General features: G+C 43.4%; 1 protein-coding gene across 4 annotated transcripts in view; it reads right to left on the reverse strand.

Annotated features, from left to right (window-relative positions):
* Window positions 1-1514: 1514 nt before the first annotated feature.
* The window catches only part of BCL9 (BCL9 transcription coactivator), a 100933-nt gene continuing 82319 nt past the window's right edge, over window positions 1515-20128 (reverse strand). For all 4 annotated transcript variants that reach the window (XM_083736060.1, XM_083736059.1, XM_083736058.1 and 1 more), the window contains 8 exons: window positions 20035-20111; window positions 17572-17868; window positions 15284-15597; window positions 12200-12389; window positions 11363-11459; window positions 8946-11178; window positions 5282-5542; window positions 1515-3670 (listed from right to left, as the gene is read on the reverse strand). In XM_083736060.1, the coding sequence (XP_083592186.1) occupies window positions 2577-3670; window positions 5282-5542; window positions 8946-11178; window positions 11363-11459; window positions 12200-12389; window positions 15284-15597; window positions 17572-17624 (4242 nt within the window). In that variant the 5' untranslated portion in view covers window positions 17625-17868; window positions 20035-20111 and the 3' untranslated portion in view covers window positions 1515-2576. The remainder of the gene's footprint in view (window positions 3671-5281; window positions 5543-8945; window positions 11179-11362; window positions 11460-12199; window positions 12390-15283; window positions 15598-17571; window positions 17869-20034; window positions 20112-20128) is intronic.

The following is a 20128-nucleotide window of genomic DNA, read 5'->3' on the forward strand; positions in this document are numbered from 1 at the left end:
GACAGAAGGCATACACCAGTGAAAAGGGGAGGCAAGGCAATTTTAAATAATCCCTGTCCCTAGCCAAAGCTGCTCCAAAAGATCCCAACCCGGAAACAGGGGGTTCCTGAAAATTGCCTCTCAGTAAGAGAACATTAATTGGACACCAACCGCTCTGCACCTACTGCTACATTTGCTTTTGAGCTCCACTAAGACATTCAATGTGCTGAAGCTAGTGCTACTCTTTGTTTTAAGTTCCCTGTGGTCCTTTAGCAGCTAAACTGAACCACTAAACTAGTCTTTCAAAATTCTCAATTAAGGCATTTTACTGGAGCTTAACTTTCATTCCAGGACACCTATATATAGCCTTGCTGTTGTCAGAAGCTACAGCCATTAGCAGGGCAAAGTCTCTTTCCTTGGAACCTTCAACCAGCCACTTTATTATAATTATTGCCATATTCACTTTATAACCGAAGTGTTGCTTGATATGGCTAGGTAGGCCAGAGGTGAACTGTTGTGGAAATGCTACAGTTAGCTAAAATGCAAAAACATGGAAGCGGGCCGATAGAAGCCTGGAAAGATGTAATTGGATACAAGCACTTTGTCAGACTGAATGCTAAAAGCAGGCAGCAATGTTAATATAACTAACCCAAAGACAAGACAGGTGGATAGTCACTGGGTATTCAAAATGGCTGTTACTTATTGTAACAGAAGCATGTTGAATCAGATTGGTGTTGTGCCCTGTGGGTTATAGGGAATACAAATTGACAACCCAAATCAGTGCAAATGCTACAGCAACCTCTGTACCTGAAACATAGGGTTAGTAATAGTTTGCTCCCTCTAGTAAAAGGGAACTGCATCCTGGAAGAACCTGTTTTGTGTAGCTGGAGAAAACTTGACACATCACAAATATGGATCTTCCAAAGGAATACTGGGGTAGGTGAGGTTAGTTGTTGAAACAGACTTTGAAAATAAAGAGGTAAGAAGTCTCAAGGTTTTTATATACAAAGGCGCTAGCTCACTGGCCCTTTCCTAATGAATGTAAACAGATACCAAACTCATGGCTGTTCAAATATTCAGTTGATACTATGATTGTATTACAACTGATTCCGAGGAAATGGGAGTTACTACCTACAGCTTGATCAGTACTCAGGCTTTGGAGTTGGAGATCTTCATCTGAAACTTATTTTGGATTACTGAAGGTAAACATTTTACAACTTAATTCATTTTCTGGTTGCCTGTCTAGAGTGGATATCTCTGTTCCTGAGCAGCTGCTCACTGCTAGGGGATCTTCACCTGTGCGCCCATGTTAAGGCTAACCTGCCCCCATGACAAAGGTGAGACTGGTAGCACAGCCATGCCCTTCTACACCTAGAGAGGGTGAAAGGGGTTTAAGAAGCAGCCTACGCCGTGTGCAACATAAAAACCTTATCAGAAGGATGCGATCTGAAACTCATACGCAAGCACTTTAAACCTGATACAAACAGGCATACTTAGAAGCAAGCTAGATTGTAGCAAAGGAGGAAAGAAATAGCTTTTGTAAGAAACAATATATTTTATTTTTCTGACACCACAGCCCTGGCAAGTGGTTTTGTACCAAATTTAATGGAGGTTACACAGAGAACGTTTTACGCTGGGGAACAAAAAAAAAAGATAGCCACAAAAAAGGTCAGGTTAACTTTTAGTGTCTGTTCCACTCCCACATTAATAAAGTCACCGGGGGGGGGGGGGTCCTAAGAAAAGGAGAACGAACAGTAAGACTACTGTAGAATGTAACAGTGTCAAAGTCCAGCCTCCTCCTGAAAGTAGCAACGCTCTCAGAATGAGAAGGGGCTCTCCTACATATACTCCCCAAAAATAATACAATGTATTGCAGCTGCCAGAGGAGGAGACAGTAAAGGGAGGGGGGGCAAGATGCTTTTTTTTTTTTTTAAGAGTGGGAGGGAGAGACAAAGGTGCTTGACAGCACTCCATAATTTGAAAAATATGTCCTTAACTTATTTATTTTTTTAAGATTCCCCCTCACTGAACTTAAGTTCCTTTTGTGCTTTTCATTAATACTCTGCTCTGAGGTCGTAGTTTGGTTTTTCTATACATTGGAGTTGAAGGAAAATAGTCCAAAGTTCTGAAGATGGATTTTCCACCTAAAAGTAAACAGCCTCTCACCCCAAAGACTAAAGTCTCTGCTAAAATCCCTTTTACAATATAGTACAGTACACAAAAATAACCCCCCCAAAATAACCAAGAGTCCTGGGAGAAGCCAGTCCAAAGGACGTAAACATACAGAGAGAATGGTGCAACTTGTGACAAATGGCAATTCTCAAAATACAGCTACAGATTCTCAAAGCAGGTGCCATCACAGGATATCCAAGTACACAAAAATAATTTTTAAAAAATAAATTTTAAAAAAACAACCTGTTAAAATGAATTCATTTGTTTTCAGGTAATTCCATACATTCGAGATTTCCCAAAGCATCCTCTGGTCTGTTTTTTTACCTATTGCATGGCCAAACTGTGCTCCTGGAGCTCTCAGGCAGCCCTCAGGACCTGGAATCTCATCTCAACAAGGATCGAACCATCCAGTCTTATGTAGCAGCTTAAAACATCATGTTCCCTGGATTTCCAGGGCCTTGGCTAAATCCTCCCATTCCTACATCAGCAGCCATTCCCCGGGGTCTCATCTGTGGAGGAATCATGATGTTCTGTTGGGGTCCTATCATGCCCTGCATTGACATCATCATACCAGGTGAACCCACAGGTCCCGGATGGCTGTAGAGCCCAGTAGGAGCGCGGTCCTTGCCTGGAATCATGCCTACTGGGTTGCTCATTAGAGTGGGCTGGCCAGGCATGGTTGGTTGTGCTGGTGACATCATCCGATGGTGAGGTCCCATCATGCCTTGTTGCAGGAAGGCAGGAGGTCTCATTGGGTTGTGACCTGGCATGGATGACGCTCCTCCAAGAGAAATATCAGGTGCGCCCACCGGCCCCCCCATGCCAGCTAATGCCAGCCCCATTCTCGGATTCTGTTCTGCCATCATTCCCTGCATGTGAGAAAACCCAGGCCCAACACCCTGTGGCTGCTTGCGGCCCGGTACTTCCCCACGAGGGAAATACTGTAGTGTCTGGCTAGGCTTCTCTGATGGAATAATCCTGGACAGGTCGAATTCTGGTATTCCAGTAGCTCCAGGGCGAATCACTTCCTGCAGCTCCGGGTCGGTAAAAACTGAAGGCATGTTGTTTCCTAGGACAGTGAAAGAATCGGGTCCTCCGGGACCTCCAGACTTGCAAAGTGCGGGATCCGTTGAACTTTGGGGCATGCTGGTGGGACGTCCCAGAGGTCCCTCACCGTGGAAGCTCATTCCAGCTGGGAAGTTGCCTTGTCCTCCACTCGGTCCATTATGTGGAAATGGCACCTGCTGGGGAGGGGACTGTACTGGAGGAAACCCCTGTGGGAAGCCCAGGCGTCCTTGAGGTACCATTGGTGGATCCTGGGAACCATGACCCATCATTGGATTGTGTGACATCAGGCCAGGGACCCCATGAGGAGGTATACTGGGTCCCATAGCATTTGGAGAGGGCATCTGGTTACTGTGAGTTAGAGGCTGCGTCATTCCCATTGGGCTAAGAGTTGGCATCGGGCCCACCTGGTTGGGACCTGAACTGCGAGGATTCTGGGGGTTAATGCCCATTCCTAGAGAGAATGGGAGGGGGAAAAGGTTAAGATTAGAGCAAGTAGGTGATAATACAAAAAGCTTTCAGGAATGGCAAGTACAGCATACGTGACTTCTAATGTGAAAATGAGTAATCTATGGATAGCTAAATATCTCATTGCTATACTACAGCCTTGCATAAAATAAGGACCACGTCGAAAGCACACCAACACAAAGAGGTTGTCCCAGATGCTGACATATTTTCGATCAGAGACCGTTGCACATACTGGAATCTCTCAATACAAAGACAAATGTCAAAGGGGAGGTTTCATGCTGATGAAGGTAACAAACAATTGCTGAAATGAGGGAACCCTTTCCATTGTTGACTTCTCTGCCAAGGCAACCCGATCACACTGTAATAAGGCATGATCAAGGGTTTACAGAGGACAAGGGAAGCCCCAAGTATGCCCTAGAAAACATCCACCATTTTCACCAGGGTGAATCAGAAGTATTACGCAAGCTTAAAAAGAATGGGGGTAACAATTTGGTCCTTTCCTTGAGGTATTCCATAAGTGACTGATACAACAGCAGAACAATGGAATTTAACCCTTCTCTAGAAGGGAAAACGATGCAAATTAACTCCAGATCCTTCTGCAAGAAGCCACTAAAGGCGAAGGCAGTTATAAGAAAGGTCTCCAGGAATAACACTGCCTACAAAAAGAGGGGGTCCAGAACAGAGGCAGAGTGTGTCATTCTGGAGTTGCTTGGCACAGCTAAGCTCCAAATCTTCCACAACCAGCTCACTACATTTTACTGTTGTAAGATTCTAGTCACTTGAACTGATTTATCTCACTATTTTCATGAGGTTGGTTAAAAGAGCAAAGGTGTGCCTTTTCAAAATAAAAGTACTACCACCTAAAGTCTAACCAACCTGAATCAAGAACCTGGACGCACTTAATCTGAGCCTCAACACCTTTCTGTGAAGAAGAGAAGTTGTCATTCTTCTAAGTCAGCTTGACATAAACTCAACAGTTTTTAAAACTCCTCTTAATCCAATTGGAGTCAAACAAACTCTTGACATAATTTCTCACTTCCTTGGAGAGAACTTGTTTCTGGGTTCTAAGAAAGACCCAACTGAAACAGCCACAAGCAAGTAACAGAACACACTACATCAATATCAGAATGATTCTTAGACTGGTAAGTGGCTTTCATGTAAGCTATGATAAAACGTGATCACTTGAGACACACAGAGACATAATCCCTAGTCTTTTTTCACAAATTACACTTGGTGTAATAGTTTGCGCTATATTTGCAAGTCACAATGCTCCATTTTCAATGTGGATAACTACTGCTGGAAAGTTAAAACTGTGAAAAAAGAGAGAAGGGTATGATTTATGTAACTGCCTACATCAGCAGCCTCCTGCCAAACACTTGGGTTAAGTTACACAGGCTGTTTGCTGCCCCCATCTTAAGCTGTCCATCCTGTGTGAGTAGTTCCTGAAAACTATTTCAGTGAGGCTATTTCAGTGAGACTATTTCAGTGTGTCACTGTTTTGCCACATGCAAGTTGCAATTTCATTAGCTTCTCCCTATGATATTCTCCAAACCACATGCTACCAGCCACAGCACACCTATACAGAATTGTTTCTTACCCGAAAGATTGTTCATAGGTGGCAGGTTTGGGGAACGTGCTGGAGGAGAGTCATCATCTGAGGAAGCTACAGTCTTGATAGCATCATGGTAGAGTGGAGTAGAACTGGGCATTGCAAACTTGGACATCCGGGACATCATGATGGAGAGAGGATTTTGAGACAGAGTAGGCTCTGGGGGCATTGTGTATGGACTGCTAGAAGGAAGATTTCCAGGAAGAGTCACAGGAGCAGCCTGGCTAACCGTTGAAGGGGGTGCACCACCTAAATAAATAAATACAAGTTAGCCTTTAACAACTAGTTACCTTGCCTAGAATACTTTGGAAGTTTCACTCAACAGCTTCCTGTTGGGTCTGGGTTAAATGCCAATTTGACCATATGAAACTTATTTATATCAAATAATATCACTGGTTAATCTGGCCCTGTATTACTGTCTACTCTGATTGGCAGCAGCTGTCCTCAGGCAGAGCGCTTTCCCCCAAGCCCTGAAAAAGGGAACTGTGCCCCTCCTTCGCTCCCTCACCCCTCTCTCATGCATACCACAGTACATCAATATACCACAAGGCAACTGCTCCATAATCAGGCTGTCTGCAGTTTATTTAGTGCTTCATTCTCAATGACACACACGTTACCCTACACTATATGCAACAGGAAGTTCATTTTCAGCCACACACAAGGACAACACTTGTGTACCACAAAGTCCAGGTATCTGAGGACAACCAAGCCTTCAAGATGCTGTGACACTCTTACATTGGATGAAGAGGGTTCTGACTTAAGAGGCATAAATCATAATCCCACAAGTTCACCCCCACTGGCTTCTCTGCCAATATACCAAATGCTCAGAGAAAAGCACACATCCCTAGAAGAGTGGACTCTGGTCCCCTCTTGAATCCACTAAGACAACTGTATTGCAATGAAGTTGTTGTGAGCTGTCCCGTGTGGTGGGCACTAAAAGCGTAGGATATAAAATTTTAAATAAATAAATCTCTGGGACAATAGCAAGCCATAACAGCAATAGCAACTACACAGCCCAGTCCATCAATGGTCTTTCTGCATAAATGAAGCTTGAGTGTGTGTACATCAGGGACTAGATCTACTTTCTCCTGGTAACACTAGTTCCGTAAGTACTTACAAGGATGGTACTATAATCTGCAGTTATGCACGAAATACACACTGTATTACCATAAACTGAATTTCAGACCTTGTTACAAAAGAATTATATGAATCAAGGTATTCAGACAAATCAACGAAGAGGAAGAACTAATAAAATAACTGCAGGAAAGGGAAGAGGAGAGGTTATTTTCATACTGGATCCTTCAAGCCATTTGCTTTTTGAGAGCCCAGGTGTCAGAATCTCAACAAAATGCTACTTTCCCTGCTAAATCCCAGTTTCTCAGCAATCTGGACAGCTCATTATCATCACAACTGCTAGAAAAACTATTTTACGCCCAGGAAATGCAACTACTATGCCTGGTTTTTTGTGTGCAGAACACCAGAATCTCTCAAGACTAGAATGACAGGCACTAACTGGATAATGTCCCTTGACATCCCTACCAGCCATAGTAGCTCCAAACATCCATGCATGCTTCATGCCATTCAGCAATGCCTGCTGCTGAGACAAAGGAGGGAGGACCTGGCTCACAGAGAGACCAGGAAGAGAGCAAGTGCCTTTTAAAAAGAAGGGGGGGCTCATTTTCATAAATACAACAAATAGTAGAGAGAACAAACTTGCCTGTGCAAAAATGTACACCCTCCAGCTACCTAATGGTTGGAATCCCAACAAATAGAACAGTTACGCTGTGATGCATATATGAAGCAAAGCTGAACAGCTTGGGAGAGTTCAGAAGTTTAAACGCTATTATTAAATGTGCTGTTTCACATAAGAGCACTAACCAGCTTACTAAAAGTTCCATTTCTTATTCAACAATGCACCACGAGCTATCACTGCGTATTTTTAACACATGTCAGACAAGGTCAATGTTTTCCACTGTCAACCCAAGTCTCTCAAGCAAGATTTCATTCCAATTGTGATGGAATGAAATCAGGAGTGTCTGGATTTGTCTGCAGACAGAAGAAATGGCAGTGACTATGCATTGGCTGCAAATCCAGCTACCATCAACCAAAGCATCAAGATGAGAGAGGGGAGACAGAGAGAAGCTTGTTCCAAATCTAGTGTTTTTCAATGCGGTCTCAAATGCTATTCTATAGTTTCAGAATTATTTCTAACTCTGAGTTTTATCAAAATGTAACTTAGATAATGTGTACTATTTGTCTAGAATAAAGTGTATGTAGGTCCTAATAAACCTAAAAATGTTTTATCACAATAAAACCCATTGGAGAGCTGGGCCTCGGAGCTACAGGAGAGCTCCAAAAAGAGGGGTGGGGGAAAGCATGCCATTGCAGTGATTACTCTGAAACAGTAGAGGGCAATGCAGTCAAAGTGTTGTCTTGGTTGCCTTCCTAATTCCTGGAATAATGTGATTTCACAAACTGAAGAGCTCCCAAGGCTGGCTCCATCAAACAACTGCATGCAAACATTGCGCACCTGGGGACTTCCTTTATTAGAACCTTGCAGGATGAGAACAGCCAGTTGACTTTAAGCTATAAATCTGAAAGATTCAATGAGACTTGCAATTCTGTAGGGCAAACAGGACCATGTGAACCAAGAAAGGGGCTTATATTTTGTGTAAAGGCAAAAACCACTGCAGGCATCTGCCTAAAAACCATTCACAGCCAAATCTGTGATCTAATGTTAAACCAACTTCCTCCCAGGAGGGATCTGTGAAGCCAAGCAAGACACAAAGTTTACCAAATGCTGTTTACCATCTGAATTGTTCAGTGAGGACAACTCTTCACAAAATGTCATGGTTTCAGGAATTTATATGCAATAATCCTTACAGTACAAAAATACTACAAGAACCAGCTTGTGATATGCAAGAGAGCTGGTTCTAAGTTTCCATGGGAGGAACTCTCAAATCCGCAACAAATTTGCTTCAGAACAAGGCAAAGGAGTTTACTCCCCCGCCCCCCTTCTCACATCTATTCCACTTATGGAATATGAGGCTCCACTTATGGCATATAAGGTTGGATCCAGACATGCATGCCCTTCCGAGAAACATCTCAGATCCAGCAGAGGTTCCTGCTGGAGGAAAGGAAAAAAAAATTTGAAGTCCCCCCCCCCCCGAGGCCTCCAACAACACTTCCCATGGTGTTCCAGAAGGTCCCTCAACTCCCTAGTAGCTACAGAAGGAACTGCCTCTAGCAGCAGAGTGTTCTGCTGAGAGAACTCAATTTACCCAACACACGATACACTAGTAATCGCTCCAAGTCTACCCTGTTTCAACCTAGCCTGTATACAAAAGACTATGTTTCTAAGCTAGTGAGAGTAATCAGTTTGTGCATCCATCTCTTCATAGTTCAATTATGTCCATACATCAACTAGTACTATGACAATATCTTTACAGGGTTGTGCCCAACCCTTTACAGTCGTGTGCCCAACACAAAGCAGTTTAGGAGCGGAAAGGTAACAAGCTAGCCTGCCACGTCTGGTGCATCAAGTTGTCAATAAAAGGAATCAGAGCAGAGTTTGTTTAAAGGAAAGGTAGCGCCTTACTGACTATAAAGATAGTGAAGAAAAAGGATGGTAGAGAAAGCGAGCACAACTGACCTGATTCAACATTTCCCATCATGGCTGGTGAAGACATGGCAAGAGACGCTTTGTGGTTGGGGGGTATTCCAGGACTCTGCAGTGGGGGCTTTGGAGATGAAGTCCATCCAGGAGAAGGTGCAGGGAGGGACGGAGACTTGAGATGGACAGGAGAAGCGGCAGCAGAGCCCATAACAGGAGGAGATTTGATTGAAGCAGCAGCTGCTGCAGTCGGCCCTGCGAGTATCCCTGCCAGCTGGGATGGAGTCTGGGGGGACTTGAGGTTCCCGGAGGGCGAACCCAGCATGGGAGACTGGACCTGGCGCATGGTGGGGGACTTCAGTGGATTTATGCCTGGAGAATGAACCTGGCTGGCACCAACGGAAACATCCAAGGGCTTGCGTCCGAGGTTGCGTTGAACAGGAGGAGCTGTGTTGAGGCTGTTTGGGTTGCTGGAGGGATTCAGAGGTAGTGGTGGCATGTGGCTAAGCCGGTTGTTAGTCCTTTGGTCGGGCCCCATTTGTTCTCTGTGATTCCGGAGACCAACACCTGGGCCCTGAGACATAGGATGGAAAGGTCTCGGGCCCATTCCATAGTCCTGCTGGGGATGCTCACCAAATGGCATGGGCACCATTTTCTGCTGCGAGGGGAGTATCTCCGAGACACCTGGGCGCATTTTCATCATTTCCTCCGGGCCCACTCCAGCTTCCCTCATCTTCTGAGGTATCATTGGTGGATTGGAACTCATGTTGACATTCAGATTCACATCCCCCTTCATGCTACCAGGGCCCATCCCAAATTCCAAGTCCCTACCAGCTGCCATCTGAGGTGGCATCCCTTTGGGGAAGTCCCCCCTGGAGGGGCTCATGGACCCTTCAACCGGCATACGTGGGAAGATGGGGTTATTGCCGGGCTCCATGTGTCTTTGAGAGGGAATCATCCGGTTCATTTCCATGCCAGGCCTGATGCCTTCAATGCTCATGCCAGGGGGAAGTCCTAGCTGTTTTTCTGCCAGCTGCTGTTGAAAGATCTCCTCAGGCAGGCCCTGAGGATTGGGGAACCTCTCCCCTCGCCCAGGCCCACTGAACACACCTTGCCCAGGAGGGAAGTTTCGGCCATCTGGCATTTTTGGCACATCTTCCGGCCAAGGGACACCTGAAAGCCCGGGTCTAGAAGTGGCGTTTGGGACATTGGGACCCTCTATGTCAGGGTTTATCATTCCAGCAAACCCAGGCAGCCGCATCTGACCACCAGGCACATTGGGATGGGGGGCCATGCCCCTTGGGGGCAGTGAATGGGACATAGTCATACTTTCAGGAAAGGGCTCTGGGCCCCCAGGACCCCAGCCCTCACCTGGGGTCATCTGGTATGGAGGTGGGGGGCCTCTGACCAATCCTCGAGGCCCATGCTGGTGAACCATCATGTCTTGTAAAGAACACTGCTGTACAACCTGCTCCTGCTTCCTCCTCTTTTCTTCGTAGAACTCCTGTTGCAACTTCAGCCAGGCAACCTGCTCAGGGGTCATATGATCCAGGTGCTCTGGTCCTATAGGACCAGCCTGAGAGTTTAAGGATGGTGGCCCAACTTCATCTGGTGAGAAGGGCATGTCTCGGTGCCCTGGAGGGCCAAAGGGAGCCCCTCCTTCTGTCCGGGGTCCTGGCCCTTTACCTAAACTTTGGGATTGAGCCATCAAGGCCTGTATTGGCCCTTCAGGCTTCTTTTGGGGACCATCCAGCACTCCAGAATTGGGCGGGGGAGGCCCAGCTTGGCCTCCAGTGAACTCCTTCTCATCTGGGAAAAGCATACGCTGAATATCTCGCAGAGTCTGCAGGGAACGTTCTCTATGCTCCAGCTGCTCCTGGGACAGTCCATCTGGATTTTCACCCATATTTGGTGGGTCCCCACCAGATACCTGCTGGTTGGGACCTTTAGGGTCCGCAGTGGAACTGTTACTTCCTTGGGAAACTGGACTAACGGCTCTATTACTGGGGGTTGAAGTTTGCCCAAATCCTTCAGTTTGTAGAGGGGTGGAGTTTGCAGGACTTCCTGCTGACATCACTTTACTTTCTAATCCAGGATTGTCCTGCTCAATAGGACACGGAGGGCCAGTAGCTTTGGGTGCTGGTGCCGGCACTGGAATGGGTGGAGTCTGCTGCATTTTGGCATTCTGGGGAGGAGTCTGCTCTTGAGAAGCAGGCAGATGAGATGGAGCTTGGGGCTTTGTATCATTTCGAAGTGGTGGAATCTGAGTGTTCTGAAGAAAAAGGAAGACAAGTTAGTAATTTCACATGGCTCAAATGAAGCCTAGTTCTAGGGCAATAAGGAAGGCCAAGCTCTGAGTTCACCTTTCGCCAATCCTGCTTTAACCACTCTGTCAAGCCACTGGCAGCCTCACCCCTCCTGCCCACACTGTCTTCTCCATCTGTGAAGTTACTTACCAAAGGTGCAGTGTTTCGTTCCACCTTGTTAGAGATGTTCTGAATGTGAAAAGATACAATGGTTTCCACTTGTCCTTTCAGCACAGCTTCTGCAGCCCTGAAGACAAACACAAGCAGCTGAAACATCACAAGGCATGTCAGTCCCTGTCAACAAAATCTGCACCCCTTTCTGTAATTGATAACATACTAGCTGTCTTTTTTCTTAATCGCTCTTCATAGAAAGATTCCAGGACAGTGTACAAAACTAAGTGAAATTCGCACAATCAAACAAGATACAAAACAATATAAAATCTTAAGAACTAACATCAGGATAAAGTACAATTAAAAAGAAAATAATCTAAAATCTATAAAACATTGGCAAATGAGAAGGTCTTCCCCTGGTGCAAAAAGCTTGCTGGTGCCAGGCACACCCCATTACAAATGGCAGTCCAAAGTCCGTCGGTTACCATTCAGTAGGCCCTCTTTCTGTAAACGTAATATACCTTTACTGAAGAGGGCAACATCTAACAAAGATGTTATTTTAGGATTTAATTGGTTTCTATACCACCCTCTATCTGAAGTCCTCAGGGTGCCTTACAAATGCACAATTAAGTGCCAAATTGTCCACAAGGCAAAACACAGTTTTTCATTTTCCTAGAAGGATTCTTTTTCAAAGCAGAACATACATTCATGCCCTTCCTCGTGTGATGTGATGGAGATACAGGTACCTATTTAAGCAGATATGGTTGCAAGTGGAAGCAATGAATGGATATAACTTGTCATCGTGAATAAGCAGCAAACAGAACTAAACCAGAGGCTGTGGCTACTACATTCAATGTAAACCAAAGTGTCACTTACTTATTAGCCATCTCTGTTGAAAAGACATAGACCACTTTGGATGGAGTCTTCTGCATACTACCTGGCTCTGAAGGGGCCGCCTGACCATGAGAAGGCGTGGAAGATCTTGGGGCTGAGGCATTTGAAGGAGCCAAGGAGTGTGCAGTATGCTGGGACTCTTGCGATTTTGCATGGTCAGCAGAGCCAAGATCTGAAACGGAAGTAGTGGAGAGGTCTCAGTCTCAAGAAAGATAGCAAAATTCCATTCCCATCTTTCAGTAGCTCACTTAGTAGCACTTTCATTTTAGATACAGTACAATCACCCACCATAAGATTCATTTGTTCTGGCATTTATATAAGACAATTATTTCTTATGAATGCCCATCCTAATATTGATAGCTGGCATTTACAACTTCAGGCTTTTTCTCCCATTTCCACCACAACTTCTACTATTACACTTTGTGTGATTTAAAATCCAGTCATTCATAGTATACTCTTGTACATTTGTCAATTTCCACACATCCACAAGGAAAACTCTTAAAAAGTATTTTGGCCTGAGGGCCACATTCATCTTTGGCCAATCCTCCAAGGTCTGCATGCCAACAGCAGGTATAGCAAACCTATACACTTTTAATGAAAACTTCCGTATGTGTGCGCACACAAAGGACGTGGTTTCACCCTTCGTCAGCTGATCCATGAAGAACCCCCCCCCCCCAAAAAAAACAGGAAAGGAGTGATTCTCCATCCTCATCAGGGTACCCTGCTTCACCCACCAAAATATTGTGCATGGTTCCTCCCCCCCCCCTTCACCATTGATGCCCAAAGTCATTGGGATCTTGGGGGCAGAGCACCGATCAGTCACAGCTGTTGTAAAAAAATCTGACTGGTTTCAAATCAGGAGTGTGTGTGGAATCCTCCACCAGCAAAGCTACTGAACCTTCCACATTGTTCAGCTAGATAAAACACTTTCCCCCAGTTTGCCTCAAACTGAGATGGCCTGCCCATAGTTGTTTAGATGTTTTAGTTTAAGACATACTATAAATTCTACCAAGGTAAGGCTAACCTAGGACAATTGCTCCCACCTTGACACACCAGCAATGACAACAGCACACAGGAGATTGTTCTTAGAAGCTTTACACCACTTCATTGCCTTTCCCAAGAAATACACTAGAGTCAAATCCTAGAGTCTATTCAAAATCAGTACAAACCTGATGTGTAAGCAACATATGCATAGGCCAGAGCATTTTGGCTGTATAGATTTTCTCACCATATTTAGTGTAATATTTTCACATTTAAATTGCTCTTACCCAACACATGAGACATGGGGGTTGGTTCAGAGGCTAAGTGAGATTCAAATGGTTTCCGAAACTTTAAGAAGTCCACACCACACAGTAATCAAGTAATAAAGTTTCAAGATCCACATATGGCGATACAAAACCTATTTTTTTTTGCAAAACATCATAAGCAAAGTAAAATGAGAAACAAGTCATGTGTTGAAAAAAGTGCCGATGGGCAAAAAATGCCCTAATCTTCAGCTATGAACCCGTAATGATCAAAGCGCCCCAAACTCGAAGGTGCTGCGCAAAAAATAAATACACAACATAATCTCACCTGTAGGCTTGCAATCAAATAACAGAAGGGAAAGCAAAAAGTAAAATAAAAGAGAAGAGGAGGAATTGGGGGGGGGGGCGCCAGATGCATGCTTCAGCTCACTTGAATTCAGCTAGTGGCCCCTGTGAATCTCTTGAGCCCAGCAGCCTCAGGACTGAGTAGAATTCAATCAAAGCTTGACACATTTGGGCTTATGTGGAGAGCACTGGCCACTATCACACGAATTATGTTAGCCACTGAAGACAGTCCCAAGCACATGTGATTTACATAAACAGCACTTCCAGAAGTGCAACAACACTCGTAACATGAACAGTGCCTATGATATTCCAAGCAGAACAGGACTTCTGAGACTGACAGATTGGAGCTGCATTCCTGTAGTCTAAGACACCATACAGTAACAACAGAAAGACTTTCCCTACCCCAATCAAAGCTATATTTCAAGTGGGTGGAAATGATGGTCAACAATTATAAGCTGTGAAAATATCTGACTGCTTAGAGACCAGCCTTACTGAGCTGGGATATACAGGAACAAGCACTACTCTAGAGCAAAAATTCCTCTCTGGGGGCTAAGCTCCCCTTACTACTCCCATCGTATTGTGAAGTGGGCAAGGATACACAGCATTAACCTAGTTCTTCCCAACCTATGAAACACAGACTATTTATCATCTGTCCTACTCCAAATTTTGTTTCACAAGCTATTCCTTTCCTTAAAGGCCTTCTCTGAGACAACTAATGTTCCTCTATTGAGGTTTTTAACCCTCTCTATCCCAAGAGGGTCTTAGTGGATTAACATATCTATGAAATTAACATGTCAACACAAAGAAAAAACAAAAATACCCACTTAAATATCCTGCACACAAACAACAGATTGTGTCGTTTTTGAGAACCAAAGCAAAACCCATTCTTTTAACACTTACAGAAATACAGGCTCAGATTTGATGGCTGCTCCTTATGCGACATTACATAATTCACTAGAGATACCCAAGCACAGAATACACTCAGATCGTGTCAATTACGAATGGCACTTGGGCCTTTTTATAGTGTGGTGCTTGCATTTAAACCTATGGAAAAGACACCCTTTTCCTGAGAAAATTAGCCTTTTGCCTGCAGTGGAAGAAAGGCCCACCGCTAGGCACGTATCAAAACTGACCACAGTATGCTGTGGGGTTCGTGGGACCTGCCTTCTTATCAAGCATATCAAACAAAACACTCTTGAAAAGACAAATTGTTTGCCTCTTTTTACACTTGAGGAACTATTAGTTTAAAAGGGGGTCACTGTGACAAGTTTCAGAACATGTGCTTTGGCAGGAAGCTACTTTTTCCAAGTCTTCCAATCCAATTGTCAAAAATCTTCCTTCATGCCAATATACAAAACTGACTCATTTTGGCTGGTACAATTTCTAGGGTTCAGAGCAAGTTAAAAAAAAAATCACAGAGGCTCTCAGTAAAAGCTGGCACCCACTCATATTTCTGCCCCTTCACATGTAGACATACCTTTGATTTCAGATTCATCACTGGGAGTCCCAGCATCTCTTTGTTCAAATGAGTCCGCTGAAATGCTCCTCTCTCTCTTTCCTTTCCCTTTTGAACCATTGCCAGCCCCGTTCTTCAACCCCATGCTTCCTCCTTGTCCTGGGAGCACTTTTGGTGTGTGGCCCCCACTCTTGGGGTCGCAGGGAGAGGGCTGGGATTGGCCAGTTGAGCCCCCCTGTTTACCCTGGTTGGAGAATTTAGAGTCCAGCTGGGGGTTGCCAGATGGGGACATCACTGTAGGGGGACGGACCATCACCTCCTGCTTTGATTTGGGACTAGTGGAAAAGAAAGGTGGGGAAGAAGAGTAATTTGTAATAAAAGATATAAGAATGCCAACTTACGCAGCAGTAGCCACCAGCTCAGCTCATTTTACAGAGTGTGGCCAACACCGGTAAGTTAAATTCATCCGCATGCATATTGTCCAGCAACTATCTAAAAAAATGCCTTATTATCCAGCTTGAGGTATTACTACTTAAGCAAACAGAGAAAGGCAGCAACTACCCAGATCCTAGGAACCAGTCAGTCACATGGGGATGTACCTCTGTCACTTCTGTCAATAAAGACAATGGTTTCTATGTACAAAGACATGCCTCACACTAAGACCAGCACAAAGCAAATAAGCAGGGCACCATAAAGTTCACAATGCCACCCATCTGGATTCAAACAACACAGCTCAACTGAGGGGGGGGGATGTTTTTCCATGAAAGTTCAACTGAATTTTTACACAACTCTGAATTTCTATCCATTACCTGCCAGCGGAATGTAAGTTTTAAAAATGCTCACTTCAGTTACTTTCAACTGTTAGAGGCAAAAATTGCATCTTTCTGAAAACAAGTGCAAAAGAATATTGTAAAATAGCACTGAACTAGATTTCATCAGCACAGTAGATGTGGGGGAAATATATTGAATAAAAAGAGCTGAATCTCAGAACTGATCCATAATTATAATCAGCATCCACAATGTATATGTAGCCAACTTGCATGAAGAGGAACATACCAGATCAGGGGTAGACCTCCCTGATAATGGAAGCTGGTCTGTAAGATCACTCAATTTCTTTGAGTCGTAGATTACTTGAAAGAGCTGTGAGATGCACATGAGTGGCAGAAGATATGAATCAGCTCTCAGATACAATGTAATAAAAAAAACCCCCAGCAATAAAGATGAGAAGGAACCTACCCACCCCTTCCACAATCCAATAATACACACTGGGTACAAATTTGCTTCTGGGCACAATTCTTTTGAAATGGATTAGGTCCAGAATACTTCAAGGATCCCCTCCACTCATACCATTCCTAAGATCATAAGGAGAGACCCTTCTCTGTGTCCCATCGAAGGTAGAAGTGTAGCTGGATGAGATATGGGAGGACTTGCTCCATGTCAACAACCAGATTACCATATTCATTTGGCCCATAGTTGGTCACTTCCTACACAGCTTTCCCCCCCAGTTACTGAATAACTGTTTTTTCCCCAGAAGGCTTTTATAATATGAGGCAGATAATGCTTTTTAATGATTTTTTAAACTGCTAACTCTGCCTCTTTTGCAATTATTTTCAACCATTTTCATGAAACTGGTTTTTCTATATTGTAAGTTATCCTAAGTGGCATGAAGTTTGGGGTATTAATGCTCTGATAAACTAATAATAATAATAATAATTAAGAGATCTGGTTACCTCAGGCAAAATAGCTACAATTTCCATTCAGTTTTGTGTTCTAAGGATGCTTCTTTGCACTTCTACTTATTTGGGGGGGATGTTTTTGTTCCGTCTATACGAAGAATATGCTTGCCCCCTGAACACCAAGACAGAAGTGACATGGGAACACTTCCTCTATGTGCCAATATTTACCTTCCCCATAAAATGGAAGTGGAAGCACTGTGTGCTGTCAAGTGGAATGGTCAAAACTGTCACCCTCTCAAAGGCTGTTTTGTCAAATTAGAAGATTGAGCCAGAGATCCTCAATGGGGGCAAAAAACAACAAGAAAACACAAGCGACTACAAAATCAAGAACCTCAAAAGAGATTGCAAAAACTTGTAATTTCTTATGAAATATCATATAAAGGCAGATAGAACCAGCACATGAAGAGAATTCTCCGTAGCAGAATAAACTTGAATAGCACTCAGCAGATGAAACTCACATGACAGGGGGTTCCAATTAAAGTACAGAAGGCAAATAGCGATTCATGTAATAATGCCACCAGAGAGACACACAGAGAGAGGGAGAATGAATATATATATATATATGATATTTACCTCTGGGCATTTCCTGATGGGGAATTTCTCACTTTGGGGTTACTGGAATGCATTGACAGAAATCCTAAGCACACAGCCACACACACTGAGGGGGGCTTCTTGTCAAGTTCCTCTGTTGCTGCTGGCAGTTCTGAAGCACTTTCTGTCCCTTGCTTTCCTCAGTGCTGTCGGTCTGCTTGTCTTTTTCCTTTTTGCTTCTCTCTGTTGTTGCACTGGGCCTTTCCCTCTCGCAGCTCCAGCATTCTCCAAATGTGTGACTCCTGCTGTTGTGAGGAAGTCTCGCATCTCCAGGGCAAACTGAATCAAACCCAGTCAAAGAACAAAAAAAGACTATTAAAAAGGGGAGGAATCTAGAACTAAATGAGAGCAGTATATGGCCTTTTTTTCTCCACCTTTTTAACTGGAAGGGCAAGATGAGAAAGCTCAACCAGATGGAAGCTGAATGTACATTCCGATTATAAAATAAATGCTTTTCCGGTATTAGCTACGTAAGCAACAACTAGGTGTGCTAGATCTAACAGATGAGAGGGAGGAAGTTTCTCTGTACTCCAATCCAAGATCATGTACAAACACATTTATGTGTAGAGAAGCAAGTTGCTTGTATCAATCAGTTCAAGCTTTCTAAAAGTACTACGCAGGCCACATCACTGCAAAAAGATATAGCAACATTTTTAGAAGATCACACAATTATTAGCACATCTTAAAAACAGGTAACAATTACCCTAGTGAAACACAAGATGGTAATGGGAGGAGGGATCATTTAATGACTTCTGAATAATCAATATCCACCATCAAAATTACTGCATCAAAGTGCTAAGTATCCTATGTCAAAGTTGCTAGGCCCAATTTTCTAGACTATTGTCCATAAATACTATGTCTCAATCTACATTTAAATGAAAAGTTAGAAACACTGAACATTATGGTGTTTGAGCAGATTTTAACACAGGGCTTATTCATCACTACTATTACTAAAGGAATCTAAAATGTTTTTCTTCTTCATGCTGAAGAGTTTTGGAACAATTTTATATCAGATTCAATTTATTATCACAGTTTTTATATCAGAACAATTTTTGTATCTGAATGAAAACTAGATTACCAACCTCTAACACTGGATGATAATATTCAAATTAAGTATTTTTTCATAATTCATAAGTTTATAAGCTATGAAGAAAGTAAAAGTATACGAAAGTAGTATTTACTGGTGAGATTTCTTTGAAACACAGCAGTATATTTTGAAAGCAAAAAAACCCTTTTGTGCTGCTGAAATATACTGCAAGCATCTTCATATGACAATGTCGTAATACTGAATTTTGTCACTCTATGACACAGCATCAACATATCTTAATATCAGAAGATAGCATCAAGACATTTAAGTTCTTTTCCTCCTTCTACCATTCCTTCCTCAAATGCTTCCAAGTCTGAAGGAAGGAAGTCCTACAAATTTGGCAAAGGATCCCCATACTCGAAGTATGTAAGGCAAGAGAGATTTTTAAAAGATTTATTATTTTTGCTCATTGCAAGAAGAAGAATGTGCTAATTAAATTTCAGATAAGGTCACGGGACAGCTATTACTAACGTTGATGCTTAAGAACCTACAAGAAATCCAATCCAATCTGCATTAAAGAACTGTATTTTACATAAGCCATATACAGAGTTATTGTGAGATCTTATTCTCACAAGCACAGGACTCATTCTGCCCGAGAGCATATGCTAATGCCCACAAATTAGACTTGGTGGTTTTGAGAAACGAGACTTCTAGAAGCATTTTTAGTAGAAGTGGACAAGCATGCTTATTTAAACATTTTGGATGTGCCACATCTGAATCTGCTGTAAGCCAGGCTGTATTTCTACCCCTTCACCCGTAAAACATTCAAACACAAGATGGTAGGCATGCTTTCACTGAGGACAAAAGACCATAGCAGACTACACAGAATATGAAGCAGGAGATGAATTCAAACGCTCCTGTCTACTACAAATCATCCCAATATAATGGGCACTAATTTCACTTATCAATCCCAAAAGGCAAATTTTATTATTATTTTCTAGGTTAATGAAGCTAAAATGCAAGTCATCTTTTGGGACATGTTGGACAGGGCACATGTCTTATAGAAAAGCAAGCTTTGCCAGCCTCGTTTCTGTTAATGCCACTGTCTCAGAAGAAACAATCCACAAAAGTTACTTTCAACCCAAAGTGCAGAGTTCACTGCAATCAGGACATCAATGGTCCATTCGTTCTTTTTGTAATATACTTATTATACGCAGCCATTTGACTTCATCCCTGGAGGCACACTCCATTGTCTCTCGAGACAGAGGGATGCCAACAATATTATGCTGTCAAATGTTACAGCCAAGCAGACCATTATTAAAACCAATTTCAGTAGCTCATTCTTCAATATAATGTAGGGAACCCTGTATTTCTGCAAGCCTTTTGGCCTGTTCCCTTTGCTTCTAAAGGCAGCTTACCAGAACTCCAGTGTCACGACATTGTACTGATCATCCTGAAAATGGGTTCAGAAGCCCTTTGTAGACAAAAAGATCACCTGAAATAAGACAAAGC

This window comes from Podarcis gaigeae (genome assembly GCF_964106915.1).
Source record: "Podarcis gaigeae genome assembly, chromosome: 4".
Lineage (NCBI taxonomy): Eukaryota > Metazoa > Chordata > Lepidosauria > Squamata > Lacertidae > Podarcis > Podarcis gaigeae.